Source organism: Amphiura filiformis, chromosome 4 (assembly GCF_039555335.1).
Source record: "Amphiura filiformis chromosome 4, Afil_fr2py, whole genome shotgun sequence".
Taxonomy (NCBI): Eukaryota; Metazoa; Echinodermata; class Ophiuroidea; order Amphilepidida; family Amphiuridae; genus Amphiura; species Amphiura filiformis.
The window spans coordinates 18,759,611-18,780,832 of NC_092631.1; the positions used below are offsets into that span (position 1 = coordinate 18,759,611).

The window sequence follows — 21,222 nt, forward strand, 5'->3', positions numbered from 1 at the left end:
TCCGCGCGGATCCTCGTTTTGCGTTTTCTTTTGACGCGCATGAGTGCCCCCGGGTTCAAATCCAGGTTTAACCGACGTTGGATTGCATGAGTCATACTACTGATACACGAACCTGTTATTCATTATGCGGTACGTTTTAATGATACGATGGGGACACACGCATTTACAAAGAAAGGGTTATCATTTAAAGAAAACAATTTAATTACTGATTTAATGAAACTGTTTCTTTATAAACAGCATGGACTGCATGGACGAATTGGGGATCATGTGATGTTACATGCGATGGAGGTGTGAGACAGCGAACACGTGTTTGTGTTGGGGTTATCGTACCATATGAATCTTTATGTTTTCCACCTGTACCTTTGGACTTTAGGGGTCTTTTTAGAGTTATTGAGGATGAATAATCAGTGCATTTCCTTTTGTGGACATCTGCCGTCTACGAGTGTTGTTACGAGCCGTAATGACTCGATGCCAAAATCACCTTTTACCCAAATTCACACAAATGCACAACAATAATACACTGTTGGACAAAAGTTAACAAAATCTATATCTTTAATTAAAGGTAAAATATGATAAATAGATGAACAATAAATACACATACAATGTAATCACACTTTTAAATAATCACTACTTAACCGGCAGCCCTCTGCTTGTTGATTATAGAGTTATGTTGCAATGTTCTGGCTAGCTGAGGTATATCCTTGTTCACTTGTCCTACGAAAATCACTGTTCAGCGAAGTCCACTGTACACTTGCATTTATATATCCTTTGCGTATAAAACACAGAAATGGTGCTGCTTTCTCATCAGACTGAAATCCTCGCACAGATGATACTTTCTCCATTTATGATGCTTCATCAATCATATTGCATTTTATCTTATAGATTGCGACCGAGTTTGTAGTTTTGGCGTCTTGAATGTCGCATGTGACGCATGTGTATGTGACAGTAGCACCCTTACTGGTTTTGTCCATGATGCCGACAACATACCTTTATCGGGCGTTACAGTTGCCTATGAGGACAGACCTTACGTTCCTCTGGTAGTTGCTACAGACGTCACTGGCACCTTTTCGGTAGATGGGGTCTGTGCCACTCCAACTTCAATACTCGCAACGAAGTCGTTATATGGAACAGTTGCTGTGTTCAGTACAGTTGTCAACCCAACCACTTCTACTGTTGACATCACCATGACTAGAATGGGTATGCATACGATTATCTATTGGATCATATTGAGAAATTATATAGCAAATATTATAAAAGAAAATATGGGAAATGCAAATAGAAATAAAAACTATTTCATTCTGGCTTTATAGTGAGAGGTTTTTCCATAATTGTGCAATGGACTGGGTATACATTTTTGCGATAAATTTGTCTGTATGGAGAGCTAAATCGTTTCATGGCGTAGTTATTGAACTCATCGAAGTGCTATTGCAAGTACTTTACAAACTCCAGCACAAATAAAATAAAATAAAATAAAATACCTTATAAATATTTCATAACATATGTAATCAGCCGATAGTGCGGAAATTTGTTCACTCGGAAGCCACCAAAATTCGTCATATGTTTGCGTTGTAAAACAAAACCCCGAAAATAGTCAAGTTATATATACTTTGTGGTAGTATGTCTAGTTTTTAAGCGTAGACATACTTCTCAACCCCCCCCCCCCCGCTCTCCGAGGCTTCAAAGCAATAGTAAACATCTCAAAAAAAGTAACTAACCCCCCTTAAATAATGATCATTATTCAAAAACGGGTAATTGTATTACAAATCTGAAAAATGCGTTGGAAGCAGAATTCAAGATCTAAAAATTAAAATGTGCAACTTTAGACCTGGTTACTCGAATTCATTGATCCGTTAGAAGTAAAAATTAAGTACTTGGAACATGTAAGAGTAAATTTTGTTAACATATCAAACACGAATAACATATCGCTATAGAAACCCCAGAAGTCCAGAATTATTTAATCTAATTAGAGCAAAGTCCTCTTATGGCGCGATAGGGCAACGTAAGTCCAGGTAGCCTGTTAGCAAAGCCCAAGGAAGTCACGGTGAAGATAATTAAACTAAGTATTGCTCATATCCCCGTTTGGAAGTATATTGAAGTACTATAATGACAAGTATTACCCAATTAACTCCATTGGTTTTTTTTTTTATAATTATTTTTTACATTTCTGGCTCTGAGTAATCAAATGACATGCCTATGCTTATTGATATATTTTACATTACTCTACCACCCAGGTGTGGTGACTGCCACTCCAGATCCAGCGGCAACCGCACTGCCACCAGGTAAGTCATCATGTTGTATGTCAGTGGGTTGTGGCTAAGGTTAAATCATTTTCGAAGCCTAATTTTTCTTTAGAGTGAAACGAACTCCTTTGACCATTGAAACGCGGATCCTCGTTTTGCGTTTTCTTTTGACGCGCATGAGTGCCCCCGGGTTCAAATCCAGGTTTAACCGACGTTGGATTGCATGAGTCATACTACTGATACACGAACCTGTTATTCATTATGCGGTACGTTTTAAGAATACGATGGGGACACACGCATTTACAAAGAAAGGGTTATCATTTAAAGAAAACAATTTAATTACTGATTTAATGAAACTGTTTCTTTATAAACAGCATGGACTGCATGGACGAATTGGGGATCATGTGATGTTACATGCGATGGAGGTGTGAGACAGCGAACACGTGTTTGTACAGGACCTAACGATAACGTTCTAGAAAATGTACTCTGTGCTGGTCAACCTCAAGAAAATGAAGCGTGTTCAGAGTGGCGGTGCCCAGGTAATTATTACATTTTTCTTTACCATACTTCTTTTGCAGCTAGTTATCAAGATATTGATTTATTTTCACCACTTTTAGTCCTGGAAAAGCAAAAGCTTACAATCAGGATAATACGTGAAAGGTATTATAATCGTCCGGTCGTTGAAAATGATGGCCAGGTTATTTCAAAAAGCCTCATTTTAATATTAATTTTCATTTTGTTCGTACATAAGCTTGCTCGGTCCCTTCACTTAAAACTATAATGGGTTGGGGTTATCGTATCATATGAATCTTTAGGTTTTCCACCTGTACCTTTTGACTTTAGGGGTCTTTTTAGAGTTATTGAGGATGAATAATCAGTGGCAGGGAACCATCTGCTTCAAATTTCAAAATGCATTTCCTTTTGAGGACAACTCCTTGCGAATCTGCCGTCTACGAGTGTTGTTACGAGCCGTAATGACCCAAGGCCAAAATCACACAAATGGACAACAATCATACACTGTTGGATTAAGTTAACAAAATCTAAGGATTTAATTAAAGGTAAAATATGATAAATACATGAACAATAAATATACATACAGTGTAATCACACCTTTAAATAATCACTACTTAAAGGAGTATTTCGTGATCCTTGCATCCTCTTTTTATGACATTTTTCAGTACATATCCACGAAAAAAGCATATTCCCAAAATTTCAGTTGATTCCGATATTGCGTTTGCGAGTTATGCATGATTATGTGTATTACACTGCTCCATAGACAATACGTTGTAATTTCGTTCTGGTGCACCAGAACGAAATTCAAATTTCACGATATCTTGGCTAAACGAATTAATCTGCAAGAGATATTTTGTACATAAACATTATGTAGCCAGAGGTTTCCAGTGATATAAAAATCTCAACTTTTTTTGAGAAAAGTGGGGGGATGAGGCTGTGGATCACGAAATGCCCCTTTAACCAGCAGCCCTCTGCTTGTTGATTATAGAGTTCTGTTGTAATGTTCTGGATAGCTGAGGTAATATCCTTGTTCACTTGTCCTACGAAAATCACTGTTCAGCGAAGTCCACTGTACACTTGCATTTATATATCCTTTGCGTATAAAACACACACAGAAATGGTGCTGGTTTCTCGAAAGACTGAAATCCTCGCACAGATGATACTTTCTCCATTTATGATGCTTCATCAATCATATTGCATTTTATCTTATAGATTGCGACCGAGTTTGTAGTTTTGGCGTCTTGAATGTCGCATGTGACGCATGTGTATGTGACAGTAGTACCCTGACTGGTTTTGTCCATGATGCAGACAACATACCTTTATCGGGCGTTACAGTTGCCTATGAGGACAGACCTTACGTTCCTCTGGTAGTTGCTACAGACAACACTGGCACCTTTTCGGTAGATGGGGTCTGTGCCACTCCAACCTCAATACTCGCAACGAAGTCGCTATATGGAACAGTGGCTGTATTAAGTATAGTTGTCAACCCAACCACTTCTACTGTTGACATCACCATGACTAGAATGGGTAGGCATCCGATTACCTATAGGATCATATTGAGAAATTAAATAACAAATATTATAAGAGAGAATATGGGATATGCAAACAGAAATAAATAATATTCATTCTGGCTTTATAGTGAGAGGTTTTTCCATTATTGTGCGACGGACTGGGTATACATTTTTGCGATAAATTTGTCTGTATGGAGAGCTAAATCGTTTCATGGCGTAGTTTATTGAACTCATCGAAGTGCTATTGCAAGTACTTTACAAACTCCAGCACAAATAAAATAAAATAAAATAAAATACCTTATAAATATTTCATAACATATGTAATCAGTCGATAGTGCGGAAATTTGTTCACTCGGAAGCCACCGAAATTCGTCATATGTTTGCGTTGTAAAACAAAACCCCGAAAATAGTCAAGTTATATACTTTGTATGTCTAGTTTTTAAGCGTCGACATACTTCTCCACCCCCCCCTGCTCTCCGGGGCTTCAAAGCAATAGTAAACATCTCAAAAAAAGTAACTAACCCCCCTTAAATAATGATCATTATTCAAAAACGGGTAATTGTATTACAAATCTGAAAAATGCGTTGGAAGCAGAATTCAAGATCTAAAAATTAAAATGTGCAACTTTTGACCTGGTCGTCGTGGAAGGTCACATAACACGGACATAAGGTCGTATATCTTTGAGTCATATTGACGATGACCTACCGGTATTTCCCTGAATCAAACATTATTCTCAACGAAAATTTAACGGTCGACCTTTTAGATCTAGTACGATCAGTTGTCCGAAGTTTAAACTATGTTATGCAGAGTCTTTTTTAAGCGTTAGTTCTCTCGAGTACGTGCGAACTTGACTCAAGTAAATACGTGATAATACGCGATGAAATGTTAAACGACAGTACGCTTAATTTTCAAAAGGAATTGGGAAACATATATTTTCAGACCCCTTATGCATTTTATGAGCAGGGTTGGACAACCCAACTCACCAGGCCAGAAATAAGAAATGAGAACCTGTACGGGTCGTATAATGTTAATATTTGTATTGATTGTATTTCGAAATGCTCTAATATTGTTGGCATTAATTTAGTTAAGTTTGTCACGCAAAATTAACCTTTTTTTGCATTATTGCACATTTTATGTCTACAATTATACCTCGTCCAAAATGTATTGTAAAGAATTTTGAAACTTTTGATACAGATTGTAGGATTGTGGAAATATCATTGTGTCAAATGAATATTCTTGGCTATATACATGATTAATACATTGGTCCATGACTCATTATGATCAACAATTATTCAGTGTACAGCTCATGAACCCATGGAATCCATTGAAAAAACAAATTCGTATACATATAATTCATTCCCTTTCATGCTGTTAACAATGGAAATATTATTAGTCAAAAAATTACAGTGAAATTGAGATATGCCTGGTGTAACGGGGGGGGGAAGATAAATATTTGGTGGAATTTTTTATGGGGTCATGTGAACTTCAGGTATGCAAATTCAAACAATTTGGGGGACAATTTGGGGGAAAAAGAGGAAATGTTCGTTATTTTGGGTTTTACTGGGTGCAACTGGGGGCGGGCAAGAAAAATATGTTGGGGACAGATTCACCCCTCCCTCCCCCACCCCCGGCATTGCCGCCACTGCCTACTAGAGGAAATTGGGGGTAGGGGTTGGAAAAACCATTATGTGTACAACAATATTTCGAAATGTTTTCGAAATGTCATTGTAAACTATTTTTGTAAACATTTTTGGCCAAATATTATGTCAACACTTAAATAACATTATGTTAAAATATTTGCACCCAGCAAACACAGAAATGTTCTTAACATTTAAATGTCGGGTTATATAAATGTCGTGAAAACATTTTAAAAACGTTATTGTTAATATTTTGGGCAAACATTTTTTGCAAAATATTTTTTCAACCCCAAAATAACATTCTGTTAAGAATGATTTGTACCAAGTTTTCAAAAATGTTTTTGGAATGTTATTCAAACGTTTTTATACCCTTTATATAACCCGACATTTAAATGTTTTCTGTAAAACATTTGTGTTTGATGTGCAGTAAATTACCAACAGATGTTATTTTATGTTATAAAAACGTTTTATACCATTAATGTACCCTTTATATAACCCGACATTTAAACGTTTTCTGACAATCTTTTATAACATTTTGCGAATGATGTCGCAAACGTTTTGTGTTTGCTGGGAAGTCACGGTTAAGATAATTGAACTAAATATTGCTCACATCCCGTTTGAAAGTATATTGAAGCACTACAGGGTGTCTCAATAAAAATAGGCCCTGTGGATCGGGGGACATAACTTAAAATATCAGCAGTAAAATTAAAACTTTCTTGCAGATTCAAAATCCATGAAGTGTCTTCTGAGATAATTGGAAAACTACAAATATACTCATTTTTTGACCTTTCCAATGGGACAATACACATTAACAATAATGTGCTGCATTGTAGTTTAGAACGGAAGAAATGAATGAGGTTAAGGGTTGACTAAGTATTGTTTGTCGAAGCAGACAAAAAGATCGATTTTTATTATCGAAATCCAAATATTATTGAAAATTAACACCTTGATGTTTTGCAAAACTTCATACTTTGCAAAACTTGCTTGATTTATTATTGTTAATGAGTTATATACGTTTTACAAAATAGATGCTGTTTCATCCCTCTTTACAAAATAACTCGTGAACCACAGGGCCTACAAAGTATATCTGTAAATATCAATTCAATTTTTGCACAAGCTCACTACCATTTGGAATATGATGTGAACTACCAAATCGCAATAGTTTGAAATAGTATCACTAGGGTAGGAGATAACATGCCTGATCAGCAACTATGCCTCTTTTCTGTTATTGATGTTGTTTATCATTTTGAGGGAACCAATTTCTTTTAAATCAAATATTTCAGCCACTTCAATATAAAGTTCAGCCCTACTGTTGGTTGACTAATTTATGTATAATAATAAGTATACATTAAGTACACATCATTCGATTTATGAAGTTTACTTCGAGGATGGTTAAATATCAAAAATACAAAAAATATTCAAATTTTAATAATATTTGTTATCAGAAGGACATTCCTCGTATTCAGAATGCAATTCGATATGTCTGATGTGTACTCTGTTCCCACAAAAAATACTGTGCAAACGTTGCTATCCGAGCCCTTAACCCAAAGAGAAACGTGTGAAAAACATTCTTTGGGAGATTGATTGATTGATTGATTGATTTTGAACTCCTACTCAGCAACACTTGGCGTTTCCTTTTATTTCTTTTATAATAAACTTCACATTATTGTTAATGTGTATTACCCCATTGGAATGGTCCAAAAATGTGTATATTTGTACAAACTTAATTATCTCAGTGACGCGTGAACGGATTTGGATCATTTTTGCACCAATCTTTAGCAGACACCTAATGGTTTTCGCCAGCCCATTCGGGGCTGGTACCTGTTTCAGGTTTGGGGTCAGAATATTTTAATTCGATTTGTTAGGAAAAGTAAGTATGTTTTGCCGTTTCAACGAACGAAAACGAGTGAGTATTACCAAAGTTATGTTTGAACTAATTAATTATGACTTTAAAAGTTTAAAGGCCTAAATGTAACAATAATAGTTAATATATATAGCATCATATGGTCAGCAGAAGAAAATCTGACATCACCTATGATGTCATATCAGTGTCCTTGACCGGGGTCCTTACTCCTTGACCACTGAACAGCGTGATATCATGTTGATAACAGATCTATAGAATCAAAATCTTCATCATATCCCCGGATCATATCACAGATTCTCAACGATCTGTGATCATATGGACCATATTGATGTGAAAGTAGTTATCTATCATATCCTGTGTCGTTTTATGGATAAAATGACTCAAAATGTTATTGATGAAATGGTTGCTATCATAAACATCAGTTTTGTCTTTTCAACGGGAAAAATCCGATGCAAAATAAAGTTTTTAGGGCCTAGCTATAATATGGGCATAATTTATGCATATAGTATTGAACAATGTACCCCATTTGACATGCACTTATAGATAAATAAATTGTCTTACTTTATTAATTTAATAACTTCTTTATTATAAATAAAATGACACATAACTATTTGATTCATAAAATTACATTCAACAAAATGATTGAAGAGAAAACACACAAGGCACTAGGCAGACTGTTATAGAATGGAGTATGTAAGATGCCATGTCCATAGCTTCGCAGGAGTTTCCGACTAGCAATCAACATGATCAGCACATTCAGAAAAACACAGTTTAAGAGTGAAGATTGTAGTGAGTAACCAGTCCTTTATAAATGTGCTGGCCACTATCTATTATAATATAGTAGGCTTAAACTATACATTGCGAATTAATTAAGTTATTTTAAAATAAAATGTACATGTAAGTTAACTCAAACCGGCAGTGTATATATCGAAAGCAGTGAAATCGGACATTCCTAAGCGAAGATATTGAGTTCGTAAGTTCTGGTATTACAAAATTGGAAATTGAGATATCGTGGGTAAAAAGCTGAAAAGACAAAAACCCAACGACAACAACAACAACAACAACAACAACAAAACAAACAGACCAGAACAATTTGGAGTACATGTAATGAATTAAAAGAGTTGACATGAGATTAGGAATTAATGTTTTCTGCTGTTTCAGTGTGCATGTTCTCATCGTTGATGGTTTGGTGGACTGTCATGTAGATGTAAGCGTGATCCTAAAAATGCCTTTCACATTGACCAAAACTAATTACAAGACCTCTTCTACATTGAGGCTGGCTTTCCCTTTTAAAGGGAATTTTTATTGAATTTTAAAGATTTTTTTAAAATTTTACTGCCGATATTTTAAGTTATGCGCCACTTTCCATAGGGCCTATTTTTATTGAGACACCCTGTATAATGGCAAGTAGCACCCAATTAACTCTATTGGTTTTTGTTTTGTGTTTTTTATTTTTTGTTCTTGTATGACTTTTTTGCACTTCTGGCTGTGAGTAATCTAATGGCATGCCTATGCTTATATATTTTACATTACTCTACCACCCAGGTGTGGTGACTGTCACTCCAGATCCAGCAGCAACCTCACTGCCACCAGGTAAGTCATGTAGGTTGTAAGTCAGTGGCTTGTGGCTAAGATTAAATAATTTTAGAAGCCTAATTTGTTGACCACTAGTGAAACGAACCCCTTTGACAAATGAAATAAATAGTAATATATCAGAGATAAAAAAAAAGTATTATTATCACTCGGACTTGCCGCAGCATTCGGTAATAAATATATTGCACTTTTTTTGACTCACCCTGTAGCACCCAATTAACTCCTTTGGTTTTTGGGTTTTGTTTTATGTTTTTTATTTTTTTTTATTTTTTTATTTTTTTATTTTTTTGTGACTTAGTTGGTCATAAACTTGTTTGCATTTCTGTCTGTGAGTAATCAAATGACATGGCTATGCTTATTTATATATTTTACATTACTCTACCATCAGGTGTGACGACTACCACTCCAGCGACAACCGCTATGCCACCAGGTAAGACATGTTGTAAGTCAGTGAGTTGTGGCTAAGGTTAAATAATTTTAGAAGCCTAGTTTGATTGTAATTGACCACTTTAGAGTGAAACGAACCTCTTTGTCCATTTAAACAAATAGTAATATATCAGAGATAAATAAAAAAAAATATCATTATTATCACTCAGACTTGTCGCAGTCTTCAGTGATAAATCGTACCCAATATCATATGAATATGTTTGATCATAAACTTCTGGCTGTGAATAATAAAATTACTGGGCTATGCTTAATGTATTTCTTACCATCATGTGTGACGACTGCCACTACAGCGACAACCGCTATGTCACCAGGTAAGACACGGGGCTATGGATATATATTTATTGAAGAATAATTTTGTGTACACTTTATTGACCGCTTTAGAGTGAAACGAACTCGTTTGAACAAAGACAAAATAGTGACATATAAGAGCTGAAACTTCTTAACATGTCAATCATAAATGACAACTTGGTTACTTTTGTTGCTCGGAATTCAAAGAACCATTAAAAGTAAAAAAATTAGTACTTTGGTTACCAAGCGGACACTGTACGCTTGGTAGCTTTTTAAAACAGAGACTGGTTGCTTTCGTTATTTTCCCTATGGCGTTTCCACAGGTGAACGGCATGGGCATGGCATAAAAAATATCAGTGTTGTGCCATTATTTGGGGGTTCAAGCCACGTGAATAAAACGATAGATAAAGATACTGCTTTGTGTCTATCACTTTCAAGAAGATGTGTGTATTTTGGAAAATTAATTCAAAGTAATCTTTGTAATAACTCACAAAATATATGAAAGACAACAATGCCATTTATTTTCAATATTTTTACAAGTTTTGTAACGTAACCCCTGGAACGCAACCAGATCAGTTAACAAGTGTAGCACAACCCTCTGATATTTACTTTGTGTGTTGGAATTTTGCTGGGTCTAGATAGTCCGTAACGATAAAGTGCTTCTGTTTCGCTCACAATACCGATCGTCATGCAATTTTCTGTGAATTTCTATAAAATATGTATCAACCTAAATCTGGAGGTTTTTTAAAAGAGAAAGTGACTTTTGAGTGTTGTTTTCACCACTGTTTCTATGTCCGAATTGAACAGGGATACTAGATACATCATAGCGATAGTAACAGTGCTTCTGTTTCGCTCAGAAATACAACAACAACAGAACGAGTGACAAACTATATAAATGAGCTGTGACATCATCACCCCGTTTACATCTCGCCGTGATTTAATAGTGTATTTACCATGCAAATTATCACTTTCCTTGCTCCGTGTATCTGGAACTAACCCTTTGTTATGCTAAATAGATGTCCCAATTTTACGTGCTGAAGGCCACACTCTGGCGTATAATATTTGTGAAATGGTTTGCCAAATGGGCATTATAGTGGTATATTTATAAATATTGCATGGTATATAAAGGCAGAATACCCGGACGGTGTCCAAATTTGGCTCGAATACACCTAAACCTCGATACTATCGAGTGAGTTTGATATTTTTTTAATGAACTGTAGTATGAATGGTAGGACGCCGCCGTCCACATCCACATTCACTTCGAAACAGTACAATGTTTTGTCGAAATTCCATCAGTTACGTCGGTTCTTTTTAATTTTTAAAAACTTTTTTTGCACGAGATATGAAGATACCATATTCAAATCAATATCAATTGTGATATTTTGGCCTAAATACATTAGTTTAGCAAGATGCGGCTTCCGAAATAAGTGGATACGTGCCGTTGGACTATACGCTTGAGTGTGTGATTATTACGTAGTCAATTCACCACACGGGTGAATGGGAGATGTCCTCCAACTTTTTCTAATTGATGCAATTTTCTGTGAATTTCTAGAAAATATGTCTCAACCTAAATCTGAAATCAAGAGGAGTATAATAAAGAAAAAGTGACTTTTGAGTGTTTTTTAAACACTGTTACTATATGCTCGAATTGAGCAGGTTTGTGTACAAAACGTATTTGCATGCATCTCGCTCGTCGTGTGGCGGATTAAGAATAATGTAATGGGCAGATTTTTCATAGCGATAGTAAAACGTGCTTCTCACACGTGCGCAATATCGCCTCGTCACGCGACATTCTGTGAATTTTTCGTAAACATGTCTCAACTTGAATCTGTAATCTGCTGGGACACTTTCAAGAAAAAGTGATTTTTGAGGGTTTTTTCTGTGCCGAATTGAATAGGTTTGTATACAAAGCGTGTCCGCATGCATCTCGGCCATTGTGTGGCCGATTGCGAAGATTTAAAGTCGGGGTTCAAGTTAACGATCTTTATAATCAAAATTTGTATCATAATTTGATTGCTTTTTTTAAATCTTAGTTTTATTCCCAAAATGTGTTGTTTGCTGCACTTCTCAGCGTCAGTGGAGTTACTGGAACAGATCAGTTAAAATGTGCTTCGCATACGGCATACTGTTATGCGGTACGTTTTGACTTTAATTACGACGATACGATGTTAGCCCACATATTTGCAAACAAAGAGTTATCATTAAGGAAAAACATTATTGATGAAATTGAATATATGAATACAAAACCCACATAAGTCCATACTTTGGCTAAATTGAGTTAAGCATGGGAAATTGTTGCTATACATAGGCCTGTCATATGTATGAAATAACAACTCAAATTCATCCTCTGTGTCTCTTGAGCATGTGAAAAATAGCATGTATGAAAGAACCACCCAAGTCCAGGATTTGAGTCTTGTAACACTTTGATTGAAATCCAGTATGTATAAAAGTCCACTTGTAACACATTCATTGCTGGAGAGTGACTTTTGAAAAAAATCATGGAAAGTGTGTGGTTTATATTACATGGCAGTCAACATTATACATACCTATGTGCTTTATTTTGTATTATCTTACTAGTGGTAATCTCATTCCAACATTGTTGTCTTTTATATGATTCAAAAACCACACAAGTCCAGCATTTTTAAATGCTGGACTTGTGGTTTTTTTTTAATGAACCCCCACGAAGTCCCTGAAATGCTAATCGTCATACCTTATACAATTTAACCCACTCATTTGCACGTAAAACGTATGGACCAGTTAAATCTAACTGAAAGAATTAAAATGATACACAGGTTTGTTTCTCAAAATCACTAAATTCCCATGGACTTGGTGGGTTTTGAATTCATGTATTCAATTAATGAGACTGTTTCTTATAAACTTATAATGAAACTGTTTCTTATAAACAGCATGGACTGCATGGACGAATTGGGGATCATGTGATGTTACATGTGATGGAGGTATGAGACAGCGAACACGTGTTTGTACAGAACCTAACGATAACGTTCTAGAAAATGTACTCTGTGCTGGTCAACCTCAAGAAAATGAAGCGTGTTCAGAGTGGCTGTGCCCAGGTAATTGCTTTGATTTTAGTTAACAATTTAATTTTACAGCCACAAATGGAAAGGTTTCTATACAAAAACGATTCTCTTATAAACCATCTATGAACAGTTTCCACCAAGAAACACAAGCCCACAATTTCGTCAAAGCTAGCAGTGAATGCCTCTGCACAGTCTTTCATTACAATATACGATTGAGTGCATAGCATCATATGTGATGCGATCAAGCAAAATCAGTCGGAACTCGGAGAAATTTAATTTTCAGTTTTTTATAGGATAGAAAAACGCATTCACAAAGCTGGATTTTGCAGAAAGCCCAGTTGAAATTGAACAACCAGTTCCAAAGATATGAGCAATTAAAGAGTTTCCAAAACAAGAGGAAACAAAAGGAAATATTTCCTTTGTTTGGCTATATCTCAAAATCAATATTTGCGAGTTCCGACTGATTTTGCTTGATCGCATCACATATGAGCTGTGTAGCTGTGATTGATTTTTCTCATAACCTCAAGTGTTCCCTTCATCCAATCAGATTTAAAAAAAATATCGAACGAAAGATAACACTTCCCCCTAAAACACTTTTTTGTTATTAGGTCAACAGATGACGCAATTCAATGTTTATAGCAGGGCGAATGTGGTAAATCTGTTGAAAACGACCTTTCCAAGCACGATTTTTGACCAAAATGTAGGTTTCAAATGTCAAAACCTCAAGTGTTCCTTACAATATTTTTCAAATTTTATGTCATTAAATGAAAGAGCACACTTTATATTGTCCATTATACTAGCGTCATCAGAATGAGCAATGGCCAATAATCTTTAAATTGCAAAGTTACTACTTTCGCCTGTTTTGTCATACGGTTGTAAATTCAATGGGCTATGACTTTGCCTTAGAGCGCTTACCAATTGATGGTATGTTTAGGTTAGGCAATTAATATTGTCGTTGATGATTTGTAAGGGTATAATGCGGATCGCCACCTAGGATATAAAAATAGCACAAACTTGTAGGATTATGAATTGTTGTGAGATGTATTTAGTTTACTCAAAACAATCATTGTTCCTTATATTCATGTGGTACACGCATGGAAGAAAGAGATAAGAAGGAACCACAACGAACGCATTCACTTTGTACACTCCCTTTACCGACATTTAATTGACATTGTTATTCATGAGGATTTACTTTGATCAATACCCCGCGTTAAATAGGTGATTGGTATTGTACTCCATGTATTTGCATGTCTTCTGGAGCGTGTCTGAAGGATGATTTGAACTAATGACCTTCCGTGCAAGCACTCTATAGGATTTTCTCTGGTGACGTGATCATCGGTCATTGATGGCCTACATCTTTTCTTCCATTTCGCCCAATTTTCCCGAACTTTGATGACTTTTTTCTCAGAGTTGGCAGTCTTTGGCACTGAAACGAGTTAGCTAGTTACGATTATACACATATAAACTATTAAATTAAACAGGTTTCATGTACCGGACTCAACCGGAACATTGTACATTATTTAAGAATATTTTGCATCTATTTTTCATCGAAAAAGTCACCAAAATCTTACCTTATTTGCTAAAGATGAAACTCAGCAAAAAAACGGCCGATTTTGAAGACCTTTTCGATGTTTTAAAAGACATTTTCTACATAACACGATCAAGAAAACAGTTTGACTGTATATCCCAAAACAAAGAGCTATTCAAGTTCAGAGCATCAGTGAAATTCCATAATCTTACTTCTGGGTAGCGTTTGTTTGTTCTTGGATGGGTTTGTTATAGTTTTTTCAGTAATTATTTCGCCAAGCATCGATCGCGGTAAATGGATCATACATGAAAGTAAGTACCATTGATAGCTTTTCTTTTCATGCGTCAATAGATATGCGGATTAAAACTTGGCCGATCGAAGTCGTTGTGGTTCCTTCTCATCTCTTTCTTCCATGGTACACGTATGTACCTACTATGACATCCTTTTACTGTTTTTAATATTTTTCTATGATACATTCGTTTATTTATTCAACTTATTTTTTTATTTTCTGGTTGACATCTATTTATGTTTTCTATTGTCTAATATTTGTCTGTATAAACATTGGGTGCCATCAGCCACACGCCTAGCGTTTTTGATGCCATCCACATATCATGTATTTTGCTAAAGTTTATATATAATATCTTGTTCTATGAGAAGAAAACAAATAAAATTGAATTGAAAATTGAATTGAATTATTTAAACAGGGATTGTCTCTGTTTACAGCGGTTTATAGCCACCTTTTCTCTTCATATTATTTTTCACCTCTAGATTGCGGTCGAGCTTGTGTTTTTGGCGTCTTGAATACTGCGTGTGACGCATGTGTATGTGACAGTAGCACCCTGACTGGTTTTGTCCATGATGCCGACAACAGACCCTTATCGGGTGTTACCATCGCGTACGAGGATATACCTTACATTTCTCTGGTAGTTGCTACAGGCAACACTGGTACCTTTTCGGTAGTTGGTGTCTGTGCCACTCAAACCATGATACTCGCAACAAAGTCGTTATATGGAACAGTGTCTGTATTAAGTCAAGTTGTAGATGCGATCTCTTCTACTGTTGACATCACCATGACTAGAATGGGTACGTCCACTGACTGAATCATAATTGTAATGATCTCATTGATCTGATACTCATATTGAAATGATTATACGAGGGTCATTCAAGAAGTTCTACCTTCTCTCTTATAGCTTTAGTTCTGTAAATGGTAACTAGCATTATACATTGCAATGTCACTTATAAATGATTTTTGTAGGTGACCTCAGAGCCAAAATAAGATTTGATGCACCGGAAACAGTTAAAAATCGATATGCATCATACTGCTCGATATGCAAGTGTTATATTACAACTGAAACAACATCAAATACATTTTTTTGTGAAAAGTAGGCCTAATAATATTTTAAATTATAGTAACATCCAATTATAAATGAATACAAATGGGAAATACAAATAAAACTAAATGACATTTCGCTCTGCCTTTAGTGCGAAGTGTTCCATTATGTGACGGACTGAGTATAGTTTGTTTTGCTCTTCTACTGTCGGTATAAAATGTACATAACTGCTGGAGACCAGCTGTCAACATAATTGACTGCAGATGGAAATCATTTTCTGTTCTTTTATATCGAAACGTTTTTTGCAGAGCTGCCGAATATTGTGGACAATCCTCGAAATAAAGTGCGAGCTGTGGGGGAAAATGTTGCGTTTTGTTGTTCAGCTACAGCAAGTCCTCCAATAACACGATATGAATGGTAAGGAAACGTTTTAAAAAATTAAATCTAAACGACAACTATCCCGTAACAACAGAGTCAACAGAGTCTGTTGAGTTTAGAGAGAGACATAGGCATTAATAGAGCGCTGCAGCCTCCATTGGAACACGTGTTTTGTAAAGGGCAAAATGTGCGATGACAACCAAAATTGTATAAGCAACGTATTCTATTGATTATAGAGAAATGAAGACTCCTGTCATATGCACTAATAACTTAAAAACGTTCTTAACAACTCGTACCTGCCGCGGATATTTATTGCCATACCATCGTGATTATTTCTCAATTAGGTTTAAAAACGGCAACATTCTAGACACATCTTCAGATGTAACTGACAAATTAACCCTCACACAACTTGATAGTGAAGAAAGTGGCTCATATCAGTGTAGGGTTACCAACAAGGCTGGATCAGTATTCTCAACAGAAGCTTCACTTCTAGTAGCAGCAGGTAAGGGGCTGTGGAATGATTATTAAACACGCCGTTGGAGGGTAAAATGTCCAATAAGCGTACCAAATATTGGAACTGTGATTGCATCAATGGATTCAACTAATTGATACGAGTGATGGGTAAAGCTGTACTCAAGTAAAGAGGAAGACAAGGAGCTGTGCAATACATGTCCGAATGGCATGCTAAATTGCCTTCCTCAGTCCTCCTGATGGATGTATACAAAATATAGAGAACTATAATCGGGTGAATGACTTTGACCTTCGTCAAAAGCTTTGTTTTCATGGAATGCACTTATTCGTTGGCTTCATTCCATAGTGGCGTAGGGTGATTTTCGGTGGGAGCATATTACAGATCTCTGTATGATTTGACATATATATATAAGAACGTTTAATTGAGAAAAACTTTATATTAGTGTGCGGAGCGAGCAAGAAAAAATGACATTAAGAGGTTAATAAAAACATGGTGAGGTAAGGATCCTCGTCACGGATATGACCCCTTTTTGACAGTGAAAAGAGAAACGCATGCACGTAAATATAATCAGTTTTATTTGGTTCTCTAATTAATTACAGTATAGTATTGAATTTAGTTATGAGACACTTGGGCCGCATTTGACATTGTGAAGTCAGCGAGGCCGAGGGGCGCACACGGACGACCCCTGCTATAACTGACTAAGCACAATTTTGTTTTAACGTATGTCTTTGTTTTACAGATGCATCATCAGCTGGATGTAATCCTGAACCGATAAGCAATTTTATCGAACTTCCTACAGATTGTGTGCAACAGGACACTGGGAAAGCTACTTACGATATAGGTACATGTCCTAATACTCTCTGTGGTAGTCCTGGTGGAGATGATACACGTTGTGTAGATATTGAGGAAAATTGTTGTGCTGTTGTTGACACAGAGCTAGTAACAGTAACATGCAGTGATTATGAAATATTACGTACTAGAATAACTGAGTGTGGTTGTAGCGAATGTGTAGTTATACCAATTAGGGTAGCTGGTAGGGTTGTTAGTGCTGTTGATGACTCACCACTTTTATTAGGAAGTGTTTTCATGCATGGTGAGCTGGTTTCAAATACAGATTTTGGTGGAAATTTCGTAGTAGAAATAACCGATTCTAAAGTATCACGTCTTGCTCTCACATTTAAAGATACTTTTTTTAATTCGCTGCAAGAAACAACCAAAGTTGTTACTGTAAGTAGTGGTTCTTCACTTTTCATCACAGTGAAGATGAAAGCGCGTCCAGTGCCATTTCAGATTCAAAGTGATGTTGAAAATGAAATTGCCATTGCAGGGGAAGAATTTGCACCTGTGGGCGTAATAGTACTTCTACCTAATTCATTTTATGATGGAAATGGAAATTCGTACACAGGTCAGGTTAATGTTTTTCTTACCAATTTTGATATGCGTCGCGAATCTGACCGTGTGACGGCACCAGGTGAGTTTACTACAGTAGGCGCTAGTGGTGATACAATGCCTATACAGTCTTTCGGACTACTTTCCCTGTATTTCACTGGATCCGATAATCAAAGATTGTCTGTGGGTGGCTCTGTCCCTATATACATAGATTCCACTGAAGTTCCAGCACTTGAAGAAAACGAAGATGAAAATGGCTTATCTGAAGTGAAAATGTGGGTCCTTAACAAAAATTCCGGTTTTTGGGAAGTAGAAAGCTGTTTAGTCAGGAACACTGCCAGAAGACGCAAAAAACGATCGCACACAGAAACGACGGACTATTTTGCCGGAACACTTGATCTCACATTTGAGAGTGTGTGTAATATTGATGTAATATGGGATGACGTGTGTTTTGCAAAAGTAGTTCCATATGCGTCAGATTCTTTTCTGAATTCGGAAATATTAGGCAATGTAGAATTTTCTATATTAGTTGAAGATAACACAAATTCAAATGGCCAGTATTTCTATGGTTATTATTATCCGTCGTATTTGGTTGGCGGGGGAGTTTGTATAACGGCAGCATGTGACCCCTCGACTCAATCGAATCCCGGTAAATATGATAGTTACATAACGGCTCAGATTATTCAGAATTATTTTGAGCCAGCGACCTTGATGCAAACGTCAGCCAATCCAACGACGCAGACGAATTTGAATGCTATGAGCTACTTCATTGATGTAGGTATTATTAACAAGGCGATAAAAATAACAGCGAAACAAAATCATATTACCACTACAGGGCCTTTATATGGTACAGAATCTGAATGCCGTAACGCTGCGATTTCTCTCCCTTACGAACATTTTAAGTTTTATTTGCCTTCATGTGTGAAAATTGATCCAGTTCACAACCCACTTCAGCCGGTGCAGTTTCCTATACATACGATTAGCACAGGGGTTTATACAAGATTCGCTTATTATCCATTTGTAGATAACAACCCGCTCCCTCCGAGTAACCCCATTCAGGCTTGTTTTATCAGATTGGAAGTAACGGCCCCTGATGATATAGTTCGTATCAAATCAAGTAGTTACGCATTTAACACGGGACTATTTCCTAATGACACACCTCCCATCTTTTATGGATCACGAGAAGTATGTGCGGTTAAAGATGTTAACACTGATATGGCCGTAGTATGTTTAGAGTATAAGTGTCCAGGTATTGTATTTGGGCCCCAACAACCAGATCCAGAAACCGTTGTTGAAATAGAGGTTATGGATTTAAATAATAACCTATTGACGTGTGATGTTTGCAGCCCATCAGGACCATTCCTTTCAACTTTAATGTCATCTACTATAAACCCGTTTCCAGGAAATGCGTTAATTCAAGATTGTTCAAATGGTGTTTATTCTACATCAAATACTGCAATAAGAATTCCTGATATAACTTTTGCTAACGCCGGCTTATATAAGCCCCTTTTGAATTCTATAAACGTTTGCATACACAGTACAGCCAACTGTGCTATGGGTGGAAGTAATATTGCCCTGAAAATTACTTGCCCTTAAAATTACTTGCTGATTATTATTTTTAAGAATGACTCGATGTAAGCTTTTGGTTTTTATTTTCACGCTAATAAAAAAACCTGATTCTGTCCTCTCTAAATGTAAAAGAGTGAATTTCCACTATTTCAAAGAGTTTAACGAAGGACAATCCGTGTTTGAGTGGAAATGAGTGGAAAGCATTATTAAATGAGAGAAAGTACATTTTCTTTAGGCAATATTCACTCTTTTGAGAGTATACAAACTATAATATTTTTCCACTCAAAAAGGGTTGTCCTCTATTTCACACTCTTTTTTCTACTCTTTCCACTCGGTGTACATTACCTTACTCACCCTTTTCGTTTATATATATAAACGCTACACAGCCTGAATTTTTGTCCGAAAATCTGGTGCAAATTTGAAGAATAAAGCTAAACAGGAAATCTAAACTGAAGACAAAAATCTGTGATCGGTTGAAAAATCCGTGAAAAATCTGTGTAATCCAAAACACTTGCAGATTTTAACGGATTTTTTTTCAGCCGGTCACATCGGAAAAATGTCTTCCTAGTGATCTAGCATTCATTAGTTAACCAATCATGGCTCGTTCTTTGAATTGATTACCCTTAGTATAAACAAAGGTGTATTAACACTTACGTAGTTGTTTTATAGCAGAATGTTTTGTAATTCATGTTACTTGTTAAGAACACATATCTGTGTCAAATATTCCGATTTATTTATATATTTTTTATATATTAGATTAATCAAGAATTGTATTAGATTTCTAGAGTTATGTGGCATGTGGTGATATGAGCATTAAATATCATATATAATCATTATCCATATGTTGTCATGTACAATGTATTAGATGTTTAATAATTATATTCTTATAGTCCTTCGGTGTATATTTAGAATAACAGTGTAAACTGGGTGAATCTTAGTGGTATATGAATAGTAAGGTATTCTGAACCTGAGTATTGTACACTAACTTAAAAACATAATAGATTTTTGTCTTCTAATTGGTTAGAAATATAAAATAATATAATTTCTATTATATTACCTTAACGACCCATCATTCAAAATCTTGCACCGTGACTTGTTTTAAAAACAAATCATGTGAGAGCCCTTTATTTGTAAATAATGGGTCGATCGCCGTAACACATTTTACGCATAGCACTTATGGTTACGCGTACTATATTTTTGCTTGGTAGCGCTGATTTTTTTTAAATCGCACTATTTATGGTAATGAAATCGACATAAAGTGTGTAACATTAGGCCTACCCTTTACACTTATTAGGTGTGTGCAATAACTACGAGCCCGGGGAATGGTAAAATTGGGTGGAGGGGGAAAAGATTTTTGCCAGGCCGAGAGAGGGGGAGGAGGTGGGGCTCAAGCAATTTTTGCAGGCCGAGAGGGGGGACAAGCA

The 21,222-nt window shown here is 36.1% G+C and overlaps 1 protein-coding gene across 1 annotated transcript in view; it reads left to right on the plus strand.

Annotated features, from left to right (window-relative positions):
* The window catches only part of LOC140150024 (cartilage intermediate layer protein 1-like), a 39,564-nt gene extending 19,063 nt beyond the window's left edge, over positions 1 to 20,501 (plus strand). The window contains exons 6-17 of the mRNA XM_072172029.1: positions 238 to 375; positions 883 to 1,197; positions 2,232 to 2,279; positions 2,615 to 2,779; positions 3,966 to 4,280; positions 9,311 to 9,358; positions 9,747 to 9,788; positions 13,000 to 13,164; positions 15,428 to 15,742; positions 16,299 to 16,407; positions 16,713 to 16,870; positions 17,580 to 20,501. Of these exons, the coding sequence (XP_072028130.1) occupies positions 238 to 375; positions 883 to 1,197; positions 2,232 to 2,279; positions 2,615 to 2,779; positions 3,966 to 4,280; positions 9,311 to 9,358; positions 9,747 to 9,788; positions 13,000 to 13,164; positions 15,428 to 15,742; positions 16,299 to 16,407; positions 16,713 to 16,870; positions 17,580 to 19,825 (4,064 nt within the window). The 3' untranslated portion in view covers positions 19,826 to 20,501. The remainder of the gene's footprint in view (positions 1 to 237; positions 376 to 882; positions 1,198 to 2,231; positions 2,280 to 2,614; positions 2,780 to 3,965; positions 4,281 to 9,310; positions 9,359 to 9,746; positions 9,789 to 12,999; positions 13,165 to 15,427; positions 15,743 to 16,298; positions 16,408 to 16,712; positions 16,871 to 17,579) is intronic.
* Positions 20,502 to 21,222: the final 721 nt, after the last annotated feature.